Source organism: Balaenoptera musculus, chromosome 6 (assembly GCF_009873245.2).
Source record: "Balaenoptera musculus isolate JJ_BM4_2016_0621 chromosome 6, mBalMus1.pri.v3, whole genome shotgun sequence".
In the NCBI taxonomy this organism is placed as follows: Eukaryota; Metazoa; Chordata; class Mammalia; order Artiodactyla; family Balaenopteridae; genus Balaenoptera; species Balaenoptera musculus.
In genome coordinates, this window is record NC_045790.1 from 64558945 (window position 1) to 64583478 (window position 24534).

Here is a 24534-nt window from a genome sequence, read left to right on the forward strand (position 1 = left end):
AGTAACGTGTACTTCAGTCTCTCTATAGTTCAAAATGGTCAGGTTCCCTCGACCTATGTATTCCATATTAACAAAATCCTTTATTTTATTTTAGTATGGTAAATAAAGCTTTTTTAGGCTTCACTGTTCTGAATTTGGAAATCAAAGCATGGTTCTGATTCTCACTCTCTAAGCACTCGTTTTACCAAGAAGCCAGTTCTTTACAGAGAATCACATTATTGAGAAAACCAGCTTCTTTTGTCTAGTAGAGTCAGTTCTAGTAGTCGGTTTCTCTACCAACTCACTCACTATTGCCCTGATTTCCACTTACTGCCTCAATTGTGTATGCTTCTCACTTTCCTAGATCAAAAGATGATACTTAAATACAAAGAACTTAAAAACAGGGCCTGGAAACACAGCAGCCATAAAAGACCAGCCTATCATCGCAGTGTAAACATTGGGGAGAAAGTTAAAATTGAAGTTGAGGAATTGTGTATTTCAAAGTGCTCTGGTTCATTAAACAGTCATTTTTTATTTTAAAGCCATTATATCAGAGTTATTTGCATTGCTACTGCATAAACTCTGAGATCTATTATATTCAAAAATGTTTTATTATGTTATTTTATTTCCTCCCGCAAAAGATGAATACATCTTCAATTTTAAATTGGAAAAGTTTTGGAAAACGATTCTTCAATATACAGAGATTCATTTCACCAAAAGTATCAGGACTTGAACCACATTTAAAGGGCCCCTGATAGTACATATAGATCCTCCAGAAAATACATTTTTGGCTTCTGATGGTAGTCTCTATCTTATTCTTATCACTCCGGGTGTCCAGAAAAGAGAAACATGATATTAAGAATCTAGCAAAGCAAAATCATTCCATAACTGAATATTTTAAAGGGTACTATACAACCTTTCCAACAGCTGCTATCTGGTAAGCTGTTAGAGAGGACCAGAGACCCAGTGCTGGGCAGGTAGCCTCTCTCCACCTCAAATCCAGGCTGCGTAACCAGGAACCTACCACTCGCTTTGGCTTCCGAGTAAGAGGGGCCGTCCTCAAAGGTGAAGATCTGGGGCACGCTCTGGCCCAGGTAGGAGGGAGGCGGGTAGTAAGAATGCATCCTGTACTGGGAACTCACTGCGTGGCGGCTCTCCGAGTTTTTCATCTGCTTAAGAAAAAAGAAGGAATATATTGAAACCCAAGTTGCCTATTATAAGAACTACCTAATTCTTTAAATTAAGGGAATAGCTTATTAAAGTTGGAAGTATCCTCACCCATGAATATGCCCCTCCAGTGCACAGACCCTAGAAATACTAGAACTGTGCAGCCTGAGGTGCCTTTTCGGTACTGGAGGCCCCTCTAAAGTACCCCTCTAATTCCATCTGGTCACAGGATACTTGACTAGTAAGTACAAAAGAGAACAGGGCAGTAAAGACCAGGGAGCGCTGCTTAGGAGCCAACACAATCCCCTGTAACACTGACCAGCACATTTGACCAGGAGCAAGTTATTTAACTTCCTCACAAGTTTCCTCCCGGGTAAAACGAGCGTCTTACCTTGGTTACCTTACAGTGTTCACATCAAGAGAATATTTAAAAAAAAAACACGCGAGCCTTGTGTGAGGGTCAGCTGTTGTCGTCAGCATGAGGCCGTGCTGGATACTGTCGCTCAGAGCCCATTCCCACCCCCCTCCTATGCTTTTCCCTGTAGCAAGGAACGGAAGTCTGGGATCTGCTTCTTCCAGATGCTCCTGTCACCAGGCTTCTGGAGGTGATTTGGATTCTGCTAATAGGACATAAAATGAGATCTGGTAGGCAGAAGGGAGGCACATGCTGCTTCTCCAACAGTAGTGGCAGCTGACACTTGGCAGTCATGCATTTTTCTGGCAATCAGACCCTGCCTTTGGGACCATCAGGCAGCTTTTAGGTAAGGATCAGTTCCCGTAGCTTCCTGACCTCTCATTCAAAGCTAAGGAGATGGAAACTCCAGGCTTAAAAGGGGTCTCCACTCTTGTTTTCCTGGCTCTTCCTGGCCACTTCCGTGAACATTAGAATTGTTCTGAATCCTGCACGGACCCTGGTATGAGCACTAAACACATGATCAGATAGATCTTCACAGCAAGAACAGCTGAACTAACAGCTAGACTTCAAGTACGTATACTGCCTTTAAAAAACTAGGGCTTCCCTGGTGGCGCAGTGGTTGAGAATCTGCCTGCCAATGCAGGGGACACAGGTTCGAGCCCTGGTCTGGGAAGATCCCACATGCCGCGGAGCAACTAAGCCCGTGAGCCACAACTACTGAGCCTGCGCGTCTGGAGCCTGTGCTACGCAACAAGAGAGGCCGCGATAGTGAGAGGCCCACGCACCGCGATGAAGAGTGGCCCCCGCTTGCCACAACTAGAGAAAGCCCTAGCACAGAAACGAAGACCCAACACAGCCATAAATAAATAAAAAATTAATAAAAAAAAAACTAAATTCAGGTGGTATTAACTTTATTTAAAAAGTCAACATAAGGGAATGTTCAAGGATAAACCAATTCTGTTTAAGAATTAAGGCATAATTTGAAAATCACGTTTTTCAATCAAATCTTTAGAATACTACTTGATAAAGAAAATAGTAGTAACTTGACAGAGCCTGGCAGGATAAAACTAGGTACTGGGCTTCCTCAAGATTTACTATGAACATCTAAATTCTGGACAATTTCCCAAGTGATACAGGCCTAAGTAATATGGCTTCGCTTGGTGGAAAGGCCTAACTCCCTGATTTCTCTGTGCTAATCTGAGAAGCTCAAGGGATTCATTTTTGACCCTCCCAACTGCTCCCCAGCGCAGATGTCTGTTCTAATGGGTGGATTATTTCTTCTTGCAGAAGCAAAGAAGACTTCATTCCACTTGATTATTTCCTCACAAGTTAAGTTTATCTGGCAAGTTCCCTTTATCCTTTCCAGTTTGTTCTTCTGACGCATATAAAATGTTATCTCTTCTAACTCAATCACCCCACTTTCATTTTCTACCATTATATAAATCTTTACTAAATAAGAGGGCAGGCAAGCTGTCCTTGGAAATAGCCAAAGGGGAAAAACCGTCTGCCTTTAATGAGTGAGCCCAAGTCAGAAGCCATTAAGGAGCCATGAAATCATTTAAAGTGAGGATCAATGGTCAGTTTACTGCACAGACCCAGTTATCAATTAGCCCAGTGCTTCCCAGGGCTCTCTTAATGTGTATTCAAATAGCCAGGGGATCCTGTTAAAAAGTAGGCTCTGATTCAGCAAGTCTGGGGTGGGGGCCTCACAGTGTGACACGCTCTCAATCAGCATCTCAATCAGGAGATGCTGATTCTGCTCAAGGGACTAGAATAAATGATCCTTTCTCTCATACTTGGAGCCTTTAGGGGCCGTGACCAAAGGAGGACCTTCTAAAAGAACTCTTTTGAACAACTGTTTTACAACCATCAACTTTCCACCAGAACTGAGGGAAGGTGGAAATGATGTAAAAAAACATTTAAAGTTTTTTCATTCTTTTTCTTTCTATATATGAGATTCCCCAGAGCTAAAGGATTTCCTTCAGGGGTCTGCTGCCATCTAACATGGCTGCAGCGGGACTAACAAACTCAGACACACTTTGCATTAAAGAGCCATTTCTGCCTCTATAGACCTCTGTCAGTCTAAGTAATGAACGCTGAACTAGAGGCTAAGTGTCAACTTTTAAGTACACAGCGCCGTGATGTAACCCAAGGAGCCTTCCCACTCTGGGTGGTGAGTTGGGCCCTTCTCCTTTCAGTCTGACAACATCTTCCAGTAAGTTCTTCAGGGAAAATTCTTTTCCGTTTTTTCCACGTACGAGAAAACTGACAGGATTGACCCTGCAAGGCTCTGCAAAATACTGGATTTTTTTCTTTTACTATGAATTTTATGTAAAGCCTCTTTTTAAAAGTTTTCACTGTGAGTCTAGAGTAGGAATCGGCAAACATGTTTTGGTAAATGGCCAAAGAATAATTATCTTAGGCTTTACAAGCCGCAGGGTCTCTAGACAATCAGTAAATGAATGGGCATGGCTATGTTCCAATAAAACTTTATTTATAAAAATGCACCCTGGTCCTCAACCTTTACTCTCACTGGAATACGGGGAAGTGGGGACCCAGCACTGATGCCTGGGCTCCACCCCTAGAGCATCAGACTTCACTGCTCTGGGATGTGGCCTGGGCCCTGGGTTTTTTCAAAGCTCCCCAGGTAATTCCAGTGTGACACCAAGATTAAGAACCAGTGTTCTAGGATTACCTACATATTTCCCATACCCGGAGAAGTATGAAATCCCCAGTATCAACTAAAAAATGCAAAAGGTTAAGTCTGACAAACAGACTAGTCAACTGCTGCCAATCCCAATATGTATAATATAATATTTAAAGAGATTCAGATAAACTGTAGAGTTCTTTTTTGTCTTTCAACTAAAGCTTACCAGAAAATAAACACAATTTCAAATCCATGTATATGTTTTTCCTTAATTCCTTTTCTGTTTTCAGAAAGCATCAAGTAACAAGGATTATTTGGAAATAGATATTGAGTTAACTGAACTCAGACTTTCTATTTCTCTAATGAATCCCTAGATGACTGAGCTATAAAAGACCTCCAGCAAAAGAAGAAAAAGATACAAAGGGTCAGACTCCACCTGAGATTATTAAAATGTGAACTTACTGAGGCCCCCAATCACTTCACCGGCTCCCAACTAGAAGAATAATCTACAAATAACCATCCACACAACGACTTGGAAATAAGAAAGAAGGCCGGTTTGATGCATTTCAAAGTGCACATGTAAACCTCTGAAACATGAAGTTAAAACTGAATTGTGATTCACCCAGAAAGTCCAGAAAGAGGCGTGGAAAAATGCGATTTAAAACTCTAGATCACTTCTTACTCCCTTCTAACTTAAAAAATCACAGCCTGTGACTTTGGGCTGAGACAAAAACGGGTAGATAAGGAGACCTTTGAAATGTCCTGTTGTATGATATTTTAAACCAGTAGTACTCAGCTTGGGGTAATCTGTCCCCTGGGGACATTTAGCAAAGTCTGGAGACGCTTTTAATTGTCACAACGAGGTGTGTATGGGGGGTGCTACTGGCATCTGGTGAGCAGAGACCAGGGATGCCGCTAAGCGTCCTCCAATGCACAGGGCAGCCCCACACAGAACTGTCCAGCGCAACATTCAGATGGCGCCAAGCTTGAGAAAACCTGCTTTCAGCTAACCTAATACTACCCCCTTGTGCTCAGCGCCTCACCTCCAGCTAAAACAGCAAAGTTCTACTGAAGGATAAAAGGTGCTCACAAATGAAAGGAACTGTTCAGTTCTGCTGAAAGGATATAACTTCTCTTTCCTTTATGCAATGCTGCCTTGCTTCTTCTCAAGATTTTATTTTTTATTCCTTTAAATTAAACAAATAAACCAAGTAAAACCTAAAAGCCCAGGATTCCGGTGAATTACGGCTACTATTATTATTAGCACATGGTAGCTGGCAAGCAAGAGGCATGTTTTATACCTTCTTACCCACCCCAAGTCTCTGAACCAGAGTATGACCTACAGATGGGAGCTGGGCTGGCGGAGAATGTGCGCGGTGTCAGTATTAACCCTGGAGGAAAACCTAAGAGCTTTGGGTTTTATTTTATTAAACTGTTGAGAACATACAGCGCAATGAATCTGAACCACAGGTTTCCTTCTTATATACCACAGTCACCCTTTTTTATAATAACGATAAAATCCCAACAGAATGTAAAAATGTTAGACCCCACTTCCTTTAAAAAAAAATTCCTAAACACTACTCACTGGTGGTCTATTAACACTTCAGATAGGAAGAGTCTGGTCTCACACTGAATCGAACACTCCATCCGGGGGACAGCTAAAAGAGATTCCTGAAAACCAAGTCCTGGTCTCGTTTAGATCAAGCGGGGCTCAGCTGCACAGAATTAGAGTCGGCGAAGAAAGCGGATGGTCTTCATAAGAAGAGTGACTGTATAGGATAAAATTCCTAATTGCAAACTCTGATATTTATAAACAAACAGCATGAAGATCCTGCTGGCACTGACATGTGACTTACAGGCTTTTAATTGCAAAAGTCACATGTGGGATAAACCTTTGGTTTTAAGAACAGAAACCTTCGCATGCTGTGGAAATCTAGGTCTTCTGGTGAGCTTAAGAGTGGAGGTTAGGGCTGACTTTTTTTTTTTTTTTTTTTTTTTTTTTTAAATTTATTTATTTATTTTTTTTTTATGGCTGTGTTGGGTCTTCGTTTCTGTGTGAGGGCTTTCTCTAGTTGCGGCAAGCGGGGGCCACTCTTCATCGCGGTGCGCGGGCCTCTCACTATCGCGGCCTCTCTTGTTGCGGAGCACAGGCTCCAGACGCGCAGGCTCAGTAGTTGTGGCTCACGGGCCTAGTTGCTCCGTGGCATGTGGGATCCTCCCAGACCAGGGCTCGAACCCGTGTCCCCTGCATTGGCAGGCAGATTCTCAACCACTGCGCCACCAGGGAAGCCCAGGGCTGACTTTTTTTAACTCCTTATTAAACAATTTCTTTAGTTTTAAAAGAAGCTTCTTTTCAAACTATCTGAATGGGATGCCTGTTCCCACGCTCACCTGATCGCACACTGAGAATGCTCCTAGTCCTAGACCTGGGCAAGGTGCTTTCCCTAAAAGGCAAGCGCCCATCCCCCTCCTTAAATAGGCACCTCACTCATCCTCTGGGATGCCACACATCTCAGCTGGAAGGAGTTATTTTTAATGACTGCTGTTATACACACATTTCAGAGATGACTGAAACATCAACAGACCCAATGCTGAGTCATGTGCCACAAGCCGGCTCCCTACAGCTACAATCCTTCCCTCCCTTCTTCCTTCCCTGTCCCTCTGTTCCCCTGGAGGTTACTTTTTCTCCCCTAACTTCGTTAGGAGTTAACTTCCTCCACTCGGCCCACCTTACTTTCTCCTAGGTGCTATATTATGGAATGCCTTCCACTCCCCTCCCTAGAGCCAGGAAGAGAAAAAGGAAACAGAGGGAGACTGGCCTGTGAAGACTCAGGCCCTTGGAAGGGATTCCTGAAGAGCCAGGGGGACTCCTTCAATGGGGGCAAGAACTGTGTTTGAGGGTCAGCACTTAGATGCTGGAGAACATAAGAGCTGTTTGTCCAGAAATGCAAGAGGTGCTCTTCCTCCTCAGAGAGGAGGTGGGAGGGGGAAAAAGGAGAGAGAAAGAGGATGTGCATGCAGTATGGCAGAGAGCACGAACAATTTAAGAAATGATACATCTAAGATGTTTAAAATTGCAAGCTCCATGTTTACCAAAGCTTCAGAGCCTGGGACACAAGTGAAAGTGAAACAAAACTTGTGTGGGTGAGCTTTTCAAAAAGGATAGAAGAAAAGCAGCTCAATTCCAGGCTGGACTAATACCAGAGAAGATTTTTAAAACATAAAATACACCGTAAGATGAACCATGGGAAAAAACATAGACCCTGGAGAAGGCATAATATAGGAATTCACATCACTTTATAAACTTTAAAATATGGAAACGGCATATGATACCAGGATTGCACTTGCATTTATTAGTGGTCCATTTCGCTTGTCCTTAGTAAAAAAACAATTAAGATGCAAATAGGGACTTCCCTGGTGGTCCAGTGGTTAAGAATCTGCCTTTCGGGGCAGAGGACGCGGGTTCCATCCCTGGTCGGGGAACTAAGATCCTACATGCCACTGGGCAACCAAGCCCGCGCACCACAACTACTGAGCCCACGCACCTCAACTAGAGAGCCCGCATGCCACAAACTACAGAGCCCATGCACTCTGGAGCCCGTGCGCCACAACTAAGACCCAACGCAGCCAAAAATAAATAAATAAAATGTTAAAAAAAAGATGCAAATAGCCCCACATTTTAAAAAACCCAAACTAACGTCCTAAAACTTCTGTCACTTGGTTGTTCTCACCATCGGCATCACTGGCACGAACAGAACAGCTTACTCCTCTAGCCAGTGTTTTACAATATGCAGCACTGTGACCCTTCAGTGGGCCCCAAAGTAATTCAGCGGCTGCAATCAGCAAATACATATAACTTTAGGAATAGTATGGAGATGAATGAAATGAAACTGAATAGAGTTAAACAGAAATATGAGAATTCACTGTATACAATATGGTAAGAGCTGTTTTATGAAACTTTAATTTTGTGTTTATGTGTAGGTATAAAATATACTGGATCACAATATAAAATATTTCTTATTGTGGGTCTTGGTCTAAAATGTCTGAAAGACATTGGTGTAAGAATCAGGTGAAGGGAAGTAAGGACCTTCAAAAATAGGTACACAGTAAGAAAAAGCCAAACTCTGAAAATGGTTCCTTTTCCTGGAACCTGGGAGGGTTTTATGCATTTTCGGGGTTCACAAAAGAGAGGGGGGCAGTTCATGTGGAATCAGCCTCTGGGACTAGCCCAGTGCCTTCCTCATTTTTCCCAAACCACAAACTTACACAGGATTTTCTAGCTCTTAGGTTAGAAACTTCTATTTGTCTCATTCACAAATCTAAAACACAAACCCAACTGTGTGACTGACTTCCCAACTGAAGTCACACACAGCCAGGCAGAAATGCAAGCATCGTTCACGTAAAAGCCAACAGGAAACAGCTTCGGTGAAAGAGCTGGTTTGTATTTTTAAAATTGGGTTAATAACTATCAAGACATAGTACTCTCCACTCTAGCGTGCAAGTCTCTAAGAGCATGACATTACACCTCTGCAGAAAGGTGGAGGGAGCTTTGGGAATGGTGACATCCTTAATGTAACTTTCCAGAGAAAACGTACCTTGCACATCGCACATCTAAGGGGGGTGGGGAGGCGGGAGGTGGACAGGAAACTGTAGATACTTGAGTCCTCATAATATAATCATCATGAACATAGGAAAAACCTGCTCCAAGACATCAAATTCCTTGGTTCAGCTCACAAGGGATTAAGCAGAGAAGGCAGGATGCAAGGCAAGTCAGCCTCAGAAGCTTCTCTCTACTAAACCAGGCCACCTTTCCCATTTTAAATTAAGGCACCTGCATATTATAAAGACCTAGTCATTGCTTTTGGATTTTAACAACTCTTCACATTTTCACTGTTCCAAGATCAAACTGGGGGTCTGAAAATGAGAAGAAAAGATGCCTGTAACCACACATTCAGGAACTTTGATTTTAGAACCAGAAGTATCAGAGGCATCCACTTTTGTTCCCATCTTGATGGACAAATTTAATTAACCTTTGCTACTCTGTTCCAACCTACTGTTTTAGACAAAACTAGTGACCCACAAACAATATGTTACCATCAGAATCTCAATGGCGGAGACACCAAGAGATATAGCCCTATCAGCAGTATCAGGAAATAAGCCACTTGGATTAGCCGCTCGAAGAAATATGGATTATATTCATGTCACACATGAGCTGTCAGAAACATTAGGATACTTTTAGCATAAATCAGCAGTATGAAGGGTATCTTATGAGTACTGAACATGACAGACTGCTTGGAGGGCAAGGTGAGCCTGTCTGGGGCCACCTTCTAAGTGTAAGCACATGTGCACATGTACTTTACCCAAACTGGCATCAAAAACTGGAATGCAGGGCTTCCCTGGTGGCGCAGTGGTTGAGAGTCTGCCTGCCAATGCAGGGGACACGGGTTCGAGCCCTGGTCTGGGAAGATCCCACATGCCACAGAGCGACTAAGCCCGTGAACCACAATTGCTGAGCCTGCGCATCTGGAGCCTGTGCTCTGCAACAAGAGAGGCCGCTACAGTGAGAGGCCCGCGCACCGCGATGAAGAGTAGCCCCACTCACCACAACTAGAGAAAGCCCTCGCACAGAAACGAAGACCCAACACAGCCATAAATAAATAAATAAATAAATAAAAATTTTAAAAAAAAGAAGTTGAATTTAAAAATTTTTTAAAAAATTAAAAAAAAAAAACAAAAAAAAACTGGAATGCAGGCTGGTGACCGTTGATGGGCACATCACACTCAATTCACGGTGTGTTAGTAGCATGGAAAGGTGCTTCCCACTCCAAAACCGTGATGGAGAGCCCACCTCAAAGTAACCAAATGACACAAGAATGACCAAAAATCTGTTGCCTTAAAGCACACAGAAGTGCATGTGTGTGTGACTTAAATGTGGTTAATACAATCAGGACTAGAAGTCTCCTCCTATCTAATATGTCAAGTCTCTGAAAACATTTTGTAAGATGTCATATCTTATAATATCTTATACCATAAGATGTAAGAAAACATTATATGACACCTCTCAGGGCTTCATACCAGGAAAACCAAGAAATGTGCGCTGTCCCACGAGGAGGGCAGAGAGGTGGGGGCAAACGTGCCCCCTCTGTAGTCAGCCAGGCAAGCCCGGGTTCCAGCTCCAGCCCCCCACTTGCCAGCCTGTGATATGGCAGGTTACTTCACCTCCCCTGAGCCTCAGTTTCCTCACCCACAAAAGTGGATACCAATCCCCGACGCGGCCGTGTTTCAGGGCTGAGCGGAGCAGCAGGTATGAAGGGCCCAGCACCAGGCTGCCCAGTAACTGTCCTGTCGCACCCCTCCCTCCCCTACGGGTCTCCCGCTGTGTGGGCCTCAGTGCAGGGCGGTGGTCACGCCCAAGGACCCCTCTTTTGGGTTTGTTACCACATGAGCCCTTTTACAGGTATGTCAGGGACCTAGTAATAGAGAGGGAGACAGAAAAATCTGCCCGTTATATACTTCAAAAATTATTTTAAGTATATAAATGTTTGATATTTGAAAGAAAAACCCACTGCATGAGTTGTTTCTACTTTCCACATTTAAATAAGTTGAAAAACCAACTCAAGAAACTACACTGACACCATCAAACAGAGAGAGAGAGAGACAGAGACAGAGAAAACGCTCCTTCCCCTTTTTGGTTGCATACCACTACCCAAGACATAGAATTTTTATGTCTGCCCTCCTTCTCTCAGTATTGGCTAAGAATTGGCAAAAAGAGTGTTTGTGAAAAGGAATGAAAAATGAAATGAGGAAATAATCCCCTTTTCCCTGTTCCTCAATCTTCTTACGAACTCCCCCCACCAGGAGGTTGTGCATCTCAAGGAGATGCCCTCGGGATCAGGGGTCTCCCAAGAAGGGGGCGCTGACAGCAACCCGTCCTGGGTGCAGGCCGTAAGGGAGTAGAGCACTTTTTAAAATAATAAAACTCACTAAGTCAACCTGCTTCTAATTATCACCAAGCAGTGGCAATTCTAAACAACAGTAGTGATAAAATACTTGTCCTCACCCCGCCTCGCCTCGTCCCTGGGCACAGCACTGCACAGGGCCCACCTTCCACAAGCACCACAGCTCCCTGGGAACCTCCAGACTCTGACCACAGTGGCGATCAGAGAATTACATGTGTCCTTTCTCTCATCCACCCACTGTGAGCTGGCACTGGAGGGGACAGTCTAGCGCAGGGCTAGGCACAGAGCTGGCACTCGAGGTATGAAAGATAAATATGCGAAGGAGTTTCTTATGCACACTCTGTAATATGGAGATTTTTCATAACCCTATTCTTTTTATTTTTCTACTACCATATTCCTAATATATCTCCAAAAATAGGGCAAATCAGCCTCTATTATGCATTCCCTTGATTTTGGTCTTTATCCAACTAATGAGGGCCACTTACCAGGCCACACAAATATGGACTCCCACGAAATCTGAGACTCACTCATGCACACACATAAGCATTCTGAAAAGCAACTAATTTTATATCATAGTCACATCTACTTAGGAAAAAAAGTAAACTAAAAAGGCAAATGGAAATAGATAAGATTTTGGCCAGCAGCCTAACTAAATCAAATCTGAAAGCTTTTAAAAACTGTGACCTAATTATCTACTTTTCAAGCAGATTACAGAATCCCCAAATGACTATATCATTTACTAACCTGATGCTATTGTGTCAGAGATCGGATTGTGTAACGACCTCACGAGAGACTGATAATGTCTTTCCTTCTGCCTTCAGCTGAATCATGGAGTAGTCCCAGGAGCAGGCCAGCCCTTTCCACGGTTTCCCAACTCAGTCCAGATTAAACTGAACTCATGTAAGAATAGAAATGACCCTGCAGGACGGCCCAGGAATCACTGGAGTCTCCCAAAGGGTCCTAAGACCCGAGGTTACCCTCCATCTGGATTTCCTGGGATGCTACTGGACTGCTTCAGTTGGGCTGAGAATCCCTTAGGAGGGCCAGGGCCCAACCCCTCCCCGAGATCCTCTCGGAGTCAGAGCTGCCTCCACCAGTGCCCAGGTTTCCAGAGGCCAGTTCCATTTTCTTCTGTAATCCACACATTTTTAACCAAAATACTCTGCAAAAATGACTCTCGTGTGCACTGCTGCAGTGAAGGGGCATTCCTCAGCCCCACCTCTCACCATCTGTGTTCAGCTACTAAAATACCCACCACCTCCCTTAGTTTTGGTTCCAGACCAAGAGTCACCAAGAATATTGTTATCACTGGCACCAATTCTTGCAAACAACAGCCCTCCTGCAGGATCAAAGCATGCAAATCGTTCAACTTTCATAATCTGTGCAAGAAAACCACCATTCCTTCCAGGAAAGGTGTAATAAAAACCAGATGATGCCTGTGATGCCCATGGCTTGTACTCATCTAGAAAGTGACAAGATAGCAATTCCTCTGTGACAGTGCGTGTCCACAAGGGGGTCGTTTAGAAACAGAAAGAGAGGACTGCATTCCCGTGCTGCAAAGCTCCGGGGGCTTCCCAGGATGCCCAGGCCCACTGCTGCCCCACAGGTGCCCTGGCCAACAGAGCTTGTCTCCTGCAGATGTAGGAATATGATGTAAAGGCCCAAGAGAACTGGGTTTATTATTTCTTCTTAAACGAGAAGAACCTAATGAGGAATTATGTTTCAGAAGAGAAAACTGCAGATGTGGCTAAGACTTGACAGGCCATTTAAGGGAAAGTTTATAGAAGAGGCAATGCAACCCCAAACTTTGGGAAGCCTGACACCTTCACGTCACTGGCTTTAAACTTCCGGTGGTCTGTAATGACTTTTACATTTAAATGGAAGATTCTCCAAGACTGGTCTTCTGAGATGGGAAGCCCAATCCCTGTGTCCTCACTGTCCCAGAAAGCAGGACCTACTTGGGGTGCATGTGAGGGAGCCCCACAAAATGCTGAACTAGCATAAAGGCGTTAACAGGGCTGAGATTAAAAGATAAGAAAAGACCAAAACATCCTGTCTGGAAAGAGTGAGGTTGAGACAGCTGCTAAAGACAGCACACTGAAGACCCCAGAGAATTCCGCTGTTGTCATGGTGACACAATGCCAGGGCCTTGGTTTCCAGACTCTCTCTGGTCTTCGGACTAGTACAACTTTTGAAAAAGGAGGCAGGGGAGACAGGAACAGAGTCGCCAACTTTTTATATTGCCAAGTAAGGGCATTTATGAAAAAAAAATCCTCATTTCATTGAAGAAGTGTTGGAAAGGGACGGGCCCGATAAAAACAATTTTTTGAATTGATAATTTAGCTGTAAGAAAAAAACCCTTGTCCTTTTTTTCCTCATTTCTCTGTAAACCAGCACAGGTAACAGCCTGCATTCAGGACAGTGAAGTGCAAAACACATTCCCAGTAAAATAAGGAACAAGATGACACCAGCTGTCCACCACTGGTATCTAAACTGAATAATTCACTAAGAACATAAATTAGAACTTGGCGGTATTTAGGGGGAAGAAAAATGTCAGTATCAATATTTTTCTATGAAATGACTATCTAATCTAGAAACCCTAAAATAAGCACCTATAAAATTATTAGAATTACAGAGTTCACAAAAGTAGACGGATACAAAATAAATACACCACATTATAGCAACATCAACAGAAATGTATGTCTCTGTAATTCCCTTTTAAAAAACAAATTGGGGGGGAGGGGGTTAGCCCTAATAGCCCAAGGCAAATACCACATCTAATTTAATTTCCTTTTCCTGAGGAAAGAGATTCCTTTACATGCTTTAAACTGAACGCAGCCTTACAAATTCTTCTTCTACATGCTTGAAAACTTTTTCTTTCCAGAGGAAAAAGCCTGTCAGTGTCTGCTCACCAACAAATAGTGGCCAAAAACCAGTTTGCTCTAAGAAGGGAAGCCAGGGCTAGTTTATTCAGCCGACAAAGAGGGCGATGGGATTGGAGGGGAAGCCTAGAGGACCACCTGAGTGCTTGTAGAGAGAGCACCTCACCCAGAGAAAAAAGGCCCCAGGTCCTCAGGGAGTCACTTGCTCTTTCTCAGCCAGCATCACCCAGTACACTGAGGTGACCAGATGCACATTACCCCGGGGGCCTGGTGGTGCAGCTTACTGGCCTGAGGTGAGCACAAAATTTATCTGAAGTCCCCTACTTCGTCATCAAAATTGATGTGGATTTTGCATTCTACTACCTTCTCCCTGACATACCGTTCTTTAAAATTTAGAAATATTAAAAATTAATGGTTTAACTAATTAATGGTTGGCTATTATAATTGTCTCCCTGGGAGTGGGAGCCCGGTTTAAGCCTCGGCCTCCTATTCCCCCACCCCACCTCTGGACCCTCCTGGGGGACCCTAGGGCACAGACACGGAGGCGCTGCAGCTGTGCCCGCACTGCACACGTGCCAGAAGTCACTTCTTAGCTCTTTGAGCTAACAGGCTCGACTGAACCACGCTCATAAAAAGAGGAGGCAGTGTGAAAACCAGGGCCCCCGCAGGCTGCTCGTACAGGATGGAGAACAACAGCGCGCAGGCAGCACAGTCAAGAGGGGCGGCGTTTACAAGTGCCCTGCTGGGCCCCATCCCAGTAATGGCCACAAGGGGCGCTGTTCTCTGTGCTCCAAGGCCTAGGTCAGATTCTGACTTCCTGCCTGCCTGTGTCTCAGTTTCAAAGCCAGGGCACTTAGATGATCCCCAACCTCCTTCTCATGTACCAGGTGATAACAGCCTTCCCCCAAGACCTACTTTTTGCATTTTTGTCCATTTGCTTCAGTGGTAGATCCCTAGCACATGGTGGGACCTGGATGCATGTTTATTTAATAATCGAATGCATTCCAGTGAGGTGCATAATCATAAACGGGCCACCGTATCTTGAAACACTTCAGATTGAGCCCCAAAGAACGACCAGAAGGAAGGAATCACCTCTGCTGCCATGTGCCCTCACCCCAACTGTGGCTGGAACGGTTGTCTCCACTTCTGGTGGCACAAGCTTCAGAAAAGCCAATCAAGGGCGTGCCCACCAGGGGGACTGAAAGGAGATCCCAGATACAGCTCAGAGTCCTCCCATATTTATTTCTGCTTACTTGATATGTACCTCTCCCTTGTCAACCTGGTACAACATGTTTATTTAAGAGGTAATGTTGCCGTGAAGGAGTGCACCAGGCAATAAACAGCTTTTGCAGGCAATTAAATGCAGAAGTGAAATTGAGCTGCTGGTCAGTGGAACCAGCCATTCATCGTGAGTTTGTTCCAGTGTCACAAATGTTATTCCTGTTTCACAACATGACAGGAATCTATGATTGGGCCACAAATCTCCAGAGGCTGGAGACAGACCCAAAGCGATTAAAGCAGCTCTCAGCATGCATGCAGGGCATCAACACGAAAGAGCCTTGGGATTCTGGGATGCTGGCCCAGTTGACTGCTCTAGCTTTTTCTTTTTTTTTAACTAGGTTTTTTACTTAGTAGGTGCTCAATAATTATCTGTGGCTTGCATGACTTTATAGGGAGACTTACAGGAAATCTCAACTCTACAATAAAAAGTCAATGATTTCTTTTTGTAAATAATTCAGTACCCTCCCCACTAATCTCTAAGAAGTCTGGCTTTAAAAAATTATGACAATCTCCACTAGAGTCGATTTTTTCTAGGAATCACAAAGCAGCTCTTTGTTCTGAAAACTTTTCATGCTGCTCCCCCCAAACACACTGTTACCCAAAGCAGCAAGGGAAGGAGGATAACATAAAAGTTATCGCTCTGGTGAAGAGTTAGAAGGGAAGTCGGGTCCTAGCAACAGAGTCAAGACAGTAGATGGAGGAGATGTTGCCTAAGATTCAGGCCCTTCAGGTAGAGCTGTGGTCAGACCGGGTTGGGGGGAAGGTCTAGTGAGACAGACCAGCTCAGTGACCTCCAGGCGCAGCTATGGGACACCTTCCAAAAGGAGACAGGAAAGCATGGCTACAGCCAAGAGAGGATCCCTCCCCTGCCCTCCCCAGGAGGCTTCCACCAGAAGGGGGCAAGGCACTGTCTGAAGAGCAGAGCCAGGGTGCCCTCCTGAAACAACAGCAATAGCAAGGTCAGGGGGAGGCCCTGCCCCAGATCACTGTTCCCTATACCTCTGCCATAGCGACTTGGTGAAAAAGTGAGCTGTACAGTACCTATCCCTTAAACATTGGTTATAAGTATTATTTGTAGGTGTTTTCTATTTAATACTTCTTTATAACACATACATCTTAATAAACATATTTTACGCCATAATCTTTGTCTATGCTTCCAGTTTTCAATTTCCTAAGTAGATCAAATTCTTCCCCATCCTTGATAAAAATTACTCCGTATACATTCATACTCGGTCCATATTCACATCATGGTCTTTCAACAATAACAAAAATGTGCATTATGTACACCCCATCTTATTACAAAGGGGATCGGAGGTAGCTAACTAAAATACATATGAACAAAAGGCTGAAAATTAAAATAGATTTCAAAAAAGAATAGGGCCAAGAGAAAATAATGGTTAATGAAATAAATTCACAAGAAGTTAATATCAGCATCGCATTTGTTGGTACACACAGAAACTTCCACATACACTTCAGTCATTATGCTGCCTTATATATTCATGCAACAGTTCTGTGAAGGTGGTACTATGCCCATTTGACAGACAAAACAACTGAGTTTCAGACGGTTAAGTATTTTCCTCAAGGCTACACAACAATTAAATCACAAGTTAGAATTGAATATAGAACTCCAAGCGCCAGACTCCATGTGTCTCAAAACACACAGTACTGTTTCCCTAAATTTACAGGCCTGGTTTCTGGACAAGGTTCTGTCACCAACTAGCTGTGGGTGCTGAGCAGATCCCCAGCTCCGGATCTCAGTCTTCCCTGCAGCAGGACGGGGGTGAAAGGGACCTCTGTAAGATCCTTTTCGGCTCTGACCATCACTGGACTGACTGACCATCGTTGGACTGACTTTCAACTGTCCTTTTGCAAAATGATGGCTTATATGGATGTTGGCTCTTCTATTTTTAACATTAGAGTTTAGTTCCAAGAGAAATAATTTTTGTGGGTGTTGACTATAAGGTTGTAAGTCAAGCTCGGGGTCAGGTCTGGTTACAAGATTAATCCACAGACTCGTAAAATGTCTGCAGAATAATTTGTTAGATGGGAATATATTACCAATGGTGAAACTGGCTAGGAAATAGATTGAGTCAGACTTAGAAGGGATGGAGAGGCCATGTGGTCAGGCCCCCTTATCTCAATTGTTTGGATCACCTTTCACATTACACACACACTGCAGGGGTGCCTACATATGCTTTTTGAAATCACATTCAAAGAAGATCTGGGGGTTTCCCTTGTGGCACAGGCGTTAAGAATCCGCCTGTCAATGAGGGAGACACGGGTTCAAGCCCTGGTCCGGGAAGATCCCACATGCCGCGAAGCAACTAAGCCCGTGCGCCACAACTACTGAGCCTGCGCTCTAGAGCCTGCGAGCCACAACTACTGAGCCCGCGTGCCTAGAGCCTGTGCTCCGCAACAAAGAGAAGCCCATGCACCGCAATGAAGAGTAGCCCCCGCTCGCCGCAACTAGAGAAAGCCCACGCGCAGCAATGAAGACCCAACGCAGCCAAAAATAAATAAAATAAAAAATAAATTTAGGACTTCCCTGGTGGCGCAGTGGTTGGGAGTCCGCCTGCCAATGCAGGGGACATGGGTTCGAGCCCTGGTCCGGGTGGATCCCACATGCCGCGGAGCAGCTAGGCCCGTGCACCACAACTAATGAGCCTGCGCTCTAGAGCCCGCGAGCCACATCTGCTGAGCCCGCATGCCACAACTACTGAGTCCGCACGCCAGGAGGCTGTGCTCCGCAACGGGAGAGGCCACCGCAGTGAGAAGCCCGCACACCGCAACAAAGAGTAGCCCCTGCTCGCCGCAGCAACTAACCCCAATGCAGCCATAAGTAAATACATAAATAAATAAATAAATAAATAAATTTATTTTTAAAAAAAGAGAAAAAGAAAATCTGTACGCAGATTCCAAAAGCAACTTCCAAACTGCAAGAAATTCAGCGTATTTTAAACACTAATGGCCAAGACCGAGAATTTTAGGAAAGTGTCAGGGGCTCTGTTCTCTGCTATCTGAAGTGACCACACCTCAGCACTGTTCTAGAAGTTTCTGCTTATTTTCCAACCTCCACAAGTGAAGAGAGACAATCAGAAGAGGGATCCAAGAAGACCCCCAATAAAAAGCAAAGGACACAGGTAGGAATTGCAAGCCCTAAAGAGCTAAAGAGGGTGTCAGTATTTGTACTTAACTGATGGCCGTCTCTGTAGCTCCGAGTCTGTTGCAGACCCAGTGTTAACCAGACGGTGCTGGGAAACACACTTTGGAGCCAGACAGCTATAGATTCAAACTCCAGCTCTCCATCTGGTGACTGTGTGACCGTGGTGGCCCTCTGAGTCTCCATGTCCTCACCTGTAAAAAGGGGACAATACCATCTGCCTCCCAGGGCTGCGGGGAGGATTCACGGCTCCACAAATGGTAACAATCAGGATGGATGTTATTACTAACTAAGAGGAACAGGCATCAACCACAGTAGCAGAGAAGGACCTGTTTCTGCAAAATAATTTGTTAGATGGGAATATATTACCAATGGTGAAACTGACTAGGAAATAGATTGAGCCCAGACCTCCTTGAAAACAAACTCTTATGTTAAATGAGGCCTGGGCTTCTCTCCTGGGCCTCTAACCAGGGGCCCCTCTCTCCAGTCTAGTAAGCGGTGGTTCTAGAAAAGGCGCCAACAGCATCAAGACTGCAGGCCCCCCACATGACTAAGAAAGTTGGGGTAACATTTTTCCTCTCACCCTTGGCAGCAGGGGTACAAGAACTTGCCCTTGGGGGGATCTCTCCTTGTACACAGCGGCTGAGGCAGCACTCCAAAACCAGGCAACGCTGCTGCCCGAGAGAATGTCCCCTCGTGGCTGTCCCTGGTCCCCCAGAGGGTGGACCTTGGCAAGAGACCTCCAAGGAAACCCAAGACTTCTGCTACACCCTCCCCAGGTCTTCCAGGTGGAGTTAAGAACAAACATTAGTGTGTCAGCCATCTTACGCCACGGGAAAGACCCTGACAGAGTGGGAGGGTAAATTAACTTAGAAGATTTCTGATGCTGCTGATCGGGAGCTCTCTTTCTTTCAGAAGACACTTCAGAATTTTCTTTCTCATCCTTTTCCTCATAAGCCAACAGGTTCAGAGACCTTCCCTAATTTCTCCTTAAAGCCTGTAAGTAGCCAGAAAACCAGGATGCGCCAGCAGTAGTCCCCGGCTCATGGGAATCTGTAGAATGAGCTGGTTTCTTAAGAACTATAAGATACTTCCTTCTCCTTTCTTCGAGGAGAGTCTCTAACAGAAATCAACCTAAAACCTGCCCCAAATCATAAAATCCAACTGGCACTCTGAAAGGCCTGTAGGGGTCCAGCCGGAAGACCCATAAATCATCGCATTTCCTTTATACTCATATCACCTCTCAGTTCCAACGCCTTTTTTTTTTTTTTTTAAGTTTATTTATTTATTTATTTATGGCTGTGTTGGGTCTTCGTTTCTGTGCGAGGGCTTTCTCTAGTTGCGGCGAGCGGGGGCCACTCTTCATCGCGGTGCGCGGGCCTTTCACTATCGCGGCCTCTCTTGTTGCGGAGCACAGGCTCCAGACGCGCAGGCTCAGCAGCCGTGAGACACGGGCCCAGCTGCTCTGCGGCATGTGGGATCCTCCCAGACCAGCGCTCGAACCCGTGTCCCCTGCATTGGCAGGCAGACTCTCAACCACTGCGCCACCAGGGAAGCCCTCCAACACCTTTTTAAAAAGTCTGATTCTAAAAATAAAATGTATAGAAAACTTATGAAGATGATCAGCCCAGGGAATTAAAGCTGACACATTAACATGCCGAGGAAGTCAGATCCCTAAGGCTAGTGTGAGAGTCCAGAAAGTGGGGTGATGTGAATATCAACAACTTCCCCACATCTACAAATGCAAAATGGAATAGAATTGCTCTGAGGAAAACGTCAATGCACATTTTTAAAAAGTGAGTATAAGAAGGTCAATTACCCTAAACTCCCACATACATACACTGCACTGTGCTGGAATCAAAGCCTAGCTGGGAAAGCCCAGGCACAGTAAATGCATCCAAAATGAGAACAGTTCTCGCAGAATTGGTATCTCACAGTTGGAGGGGGGCTTGGAGGAGCAGAGTCTAAGTGTTCATGCATTCACATTCCCACAGCATGGTAATCCAGCCTGTGAATGCTTTCCAGGCCTTGAATCTGCTGATGATACACTGGCATGATAGAAATGGTGAAAACTGAGGAAGCAGAACAGTGAGGAATAAACATTCCCTGATAATGCAAAATGCTTTGTTTTACCCCAAATATTAAAAGCTCTTGATGGCATACTCTTTCAGAAGCACATACCTAGCATATGAAAGACTGACCTCCATTCCCAGCTGAAAATGCTCTCAAGTTGGCCCAGCACAGCAGTGACCTAGTTCTTCTCTCACCTTCCTTCCATGCAAACATACAGATCAGAACACATCTCCCTTCCAGGGTCAAAATTCATCACTGGGATTACTGCCACCCAGAAGGCCCCATCCAGCATTTTCTAAGCTGTTCTAAAGAGTGGGGATAAGGCTAGAGGAGATGGGGCTGCTTACATAAGCCACTTGTGAAGATGATTCTGGCCAACTGGGTATTTATGCAAAATGACATCGAAGGATGAGAAAGGTAAAATTTGAAAACAGAAACAAATATATCCATATTTCTTTACAATTCCTTGCAGTCAACCTCTGGGGTTAAATGATGTTATGGGTAGAGTGAAAACTTTCTACACGTTTTGCATAATGGCACACATGTGTGCTGAGTTGGGCGTGCGCGTCTGTGAGTGTGTGTTTACGTGTGTGGTTTTCACATACCCAGTTCACTCTCTGGTAACATCTTACCTGCCACTGGTTTCCTGTTTGACCGGGCACATAAGGGGTTGGGAGGCTCCGAAGGCTGTTCTTCACAGGGGAGCCCCCGAGAGGGCTTCCCATGTCCCCGGAGGGGGAGTCAGCGGCTAAGGCCATGGAGTACTGCGGGTAGTTGTACAGATTGTTGTAGTAAGGGAACAGAGACGGCTGGTAAAAGCTGCTGTAGTAGGTGGAGTCGGAAACGAGGTCAGGTGTGTTCTCCACGTGCCCTCTGCTGGTGACAGCAGGAATATCCTGGATGACCACCCGGCCCTCTATTAAGAAAAAACAGAAAGAAAGAAAAAGACAACATGGTATTAATATGGGGGCCTACAGAACTTTACCTCTAAACCTTGCCGACGCATGGCCTTCCTCCTCAAGATCCGCAGAGCTGCAGACCAAGGCCCCTGGGTGTGCTGCTCCTCCTGCGGTCGGAACACAGCAGGGCTCCTAAGGCTGGCGTGACTCTGGCAGCACAGCTGGCAGACCCTTGGTGATTATTTTTACTGAGAATACCAAAAACATTTTAGGCAGGGGTCATTTTAATCACATACAGCCTGACCACGTCTAACTTCTACCTAGACATTCCTATCCTAATGTCAAGAAACTAGAGATCAAATCTAGTTAACTTGGCTGTCTGCAACAGTCTTACAACAAAATTAACAGTATTTCACTTTAAATAAAGTAATAAAAAATCCTAGTGCCCTTTCTACGTGTATGCCCACACAGATATATCCGAGAGCCAAAGCAAGAGGCTAAGAGTTTAAGAGAACATTGTTTCCTTCACTTCCTTCTAACCACTGATACTGAATCCTGAAGTCTGGCCAATGGTATAGACCCTGGGAGACAAACTTCTGTAAAAGGTCAGTTGGTAACTATTTTAGGCTTTGTGGCCATTCCTCTGCAGAATGTACAGGCTGCTGCGTGGTTGTGTTGCAATAAAACTTTATTCACAAACACAGGCAGTGGGACAAAGTGATCCGCAGGCTGAAGCTTGCCGACCCAGGGTCTAGATGTTAAGCTGTCAATTCCAATAAACAACTGAATGGACTCCTAAGTCATGTCTCCAACAGACATTTATTAAACAATGTTCTAAGAGTTGGCCAAGTGCCTAAAATGGCTGCAAGGTATCAGGTTGCCCCTGCCCACCGGGAGTCTACAGTATAGGATGGATGATGGGATTACAAATTATAACAAGGACTCTCATACAGGAATACCCATAAACTTCTATGGAAACTCAAAGGCTGGAAAGATGACATGCAACCTAGAAAGGAATTACAGAGACCGTCATAGAAAAACACTGCACCTGCATTGTACTTTAAAAGAGGAGTAGGAAATAGGTGAAAATGAGAAAAAGAGAGTACCGAGAACAGGGCAGCAAAGACAAAGGGATGGAAGCAGGAAAGTGGGAGGGGACCTTGGGAGTGATGGACAGGGCTGCCGGGTTAAGAACTGCGAAAAGGGCAAAAGAGGGCCAGTCAGACAGGCGGGCTGCAGCCAGGCGAGGGGAAGCCTCAGGCCAGCTCTCTGAACTCTTTCCAGGCTGCGGTGGGAACCACTGAGGATACCTGAGCAAGGAGCACAGAGGATCAGAGCTGTGCTTTGGAGTGATTCAACTGATGGCAATTCTTAAGACAAGCTAAGGGAAGAGAGCCCAGAGGCAGGGAGAGCCACCAGGGAGCCACTGAAGCCGTCAGGGAGAGACCCAGCAGACTGCAAATACCAGAGACAGGGGGGAGACGAGCTCAAGAGAACTGCAGGACTGAGGGGCATCAGGACGCGAGACGCAGGAAAAGCCAAAGAGGAAGAGCAGGAGGCCCGGGGTGGCAGCAGAGATGCAGGTGGTTAAGTCTGCTTCATCACGCAAGGGGCCAGAGGGGCACGGACATGGGGGAGAGAAGCCAGGCCGAGAAACTCGACACCTGCACTCATGGGAGAGGCTGAGGTTGGAAGCTGAGATCAGGAGTCACCGCAGCCGGGAGATGCTGGCCACATCCGGGAAGAGGAGGGAGCTGTTACGGAAGCGCACGTTCCGAAAGGAGAAAAGAGCGCCAAGGCCAGAGCCCTGGAGAATGGAGGAGAGGACGCAAGGTCACAGAGGACAAAGTCGACAGGGATGGCAGAGGGGCAGGCTGCAGGGTCGACCCTGCTAAGAGATCAAGCAAAACGAGTTCTGGGAAAGACCCACAGAGGGCTGGGTCTTTAGGGCCCTGTGGTTTTAGCACAGTGTTGGAGAAGCAGGAGCCTTCTAGAGATAAAGGAGCAAGTGAGCGATGAGGAAACAGATGAATACGGCGGCGAAGAGCCTTCTCTCTGGCCGGAAGGGACGGACGACCCAGCGAGCAGCGCCGCCCTGCATCCCCCGTGCTGAGCACACTGCCGGACACCTGGGGGTAAATATTTGCAGAAGGGATCAATGAACAGTGTTTTTTCAAGTAGCCTGTCATCAAAATAAATACGAGGAAAAACTAGAAGCTCCAAGGAGTAATAAGGTATTGTTATTTCATTTTTAAAACACAGAGAAGGGCTGAACACACCTAGGCAGGGAGAAGCCTGTGGAGAGAAATTCCCAGGACCAGCAACGCGTGGCCCAGAGCAGGTGCTCAGAAAGTGTCCTCTGACTGAACGTGGGGAAGGCATGACTAAACGTGCATGCTCTGGAAGGTTTGGGGGAGATCTACAACAAAAAGTGTTTCTACAGCCTCATTTTATAGTCAGGGCTGAAGTCTCTTTTCTCTGACAGGATAGCAAGTCTGTCCACCTCAGGCTCCTGGCGATGCATTGTCAGGGCCACTATCTTATTATACATCTCTTTCCTTTCTTCTCTCCTCCTCTTCCCAACTAACGAGATGAAAAGTTCCAATTCCATCACTCTACCTGTGTCTGGAGAAGGCACCTGCAATTCTTTCCTCCTGAACTTTCCCACTGGTCTATCTCTTATTTTAAACCCCAATGTAGTGGCAAAATAGATGGTTTTCTGTATCTAACTCTTTTGTTTTCAATGTCATGTCTTTATGTTAGCCTGATTACAAAAGCAATACAAGTTTCACAAAAAATGATAAATTATATAGTTATTTCAATCAGAAAAGGAATGAATGGCATACTCTTACCACCCAGTCATAAGCATTAGTGGGACATCCATATACAATCTCATAGGCCTTTAGGAAGGCATTTTAGACGTTCATCCCCATCCCTGCAGTTGAAAAACACTGGATACCCCTAGGGCCTGCCCTTCAAAAGCAAGCTTCTTGATAAAGAAAACAAAATACAGTAGGAGGTAAAGAATTAAACAGAAACCCAAAGACACGAGCATTCTCAGATCAGGGCACA

The 24534-nt window shown here is 45.2% G+C and overlaps 1 protein-coding gene across 2 annotated transcripts in view; it reads right to left on the minus strand.

The window, feature by feature from the left end:
• DMRT1 (doublesex and mab-3 related transcription factor 1) overlaps positions 1–24534 on the minus strand; it is a 105059-nt gene that overhangs the window by 41021 nt on the left and 39504 nt on the right. The window contains exons 3-4 of one of the 2 annotated variants that reach the window (XM_036855760.1): positions 21196–21479; positions 1004–1148 (exon numbers count right to left, since the gene is read on the minus strand). In XM_036855760.1, the coding sequence (XP_036711655.1) occupies positions 1004–1148; positions 21196–21479 (429 nt within the window). The remainder of the gene's footprint in view (positions 1–1003; positions 1149–21195; positions 21480–24534) is intronic. The other variant, XM_036855761.1, reaches the window with a different exon arrangement.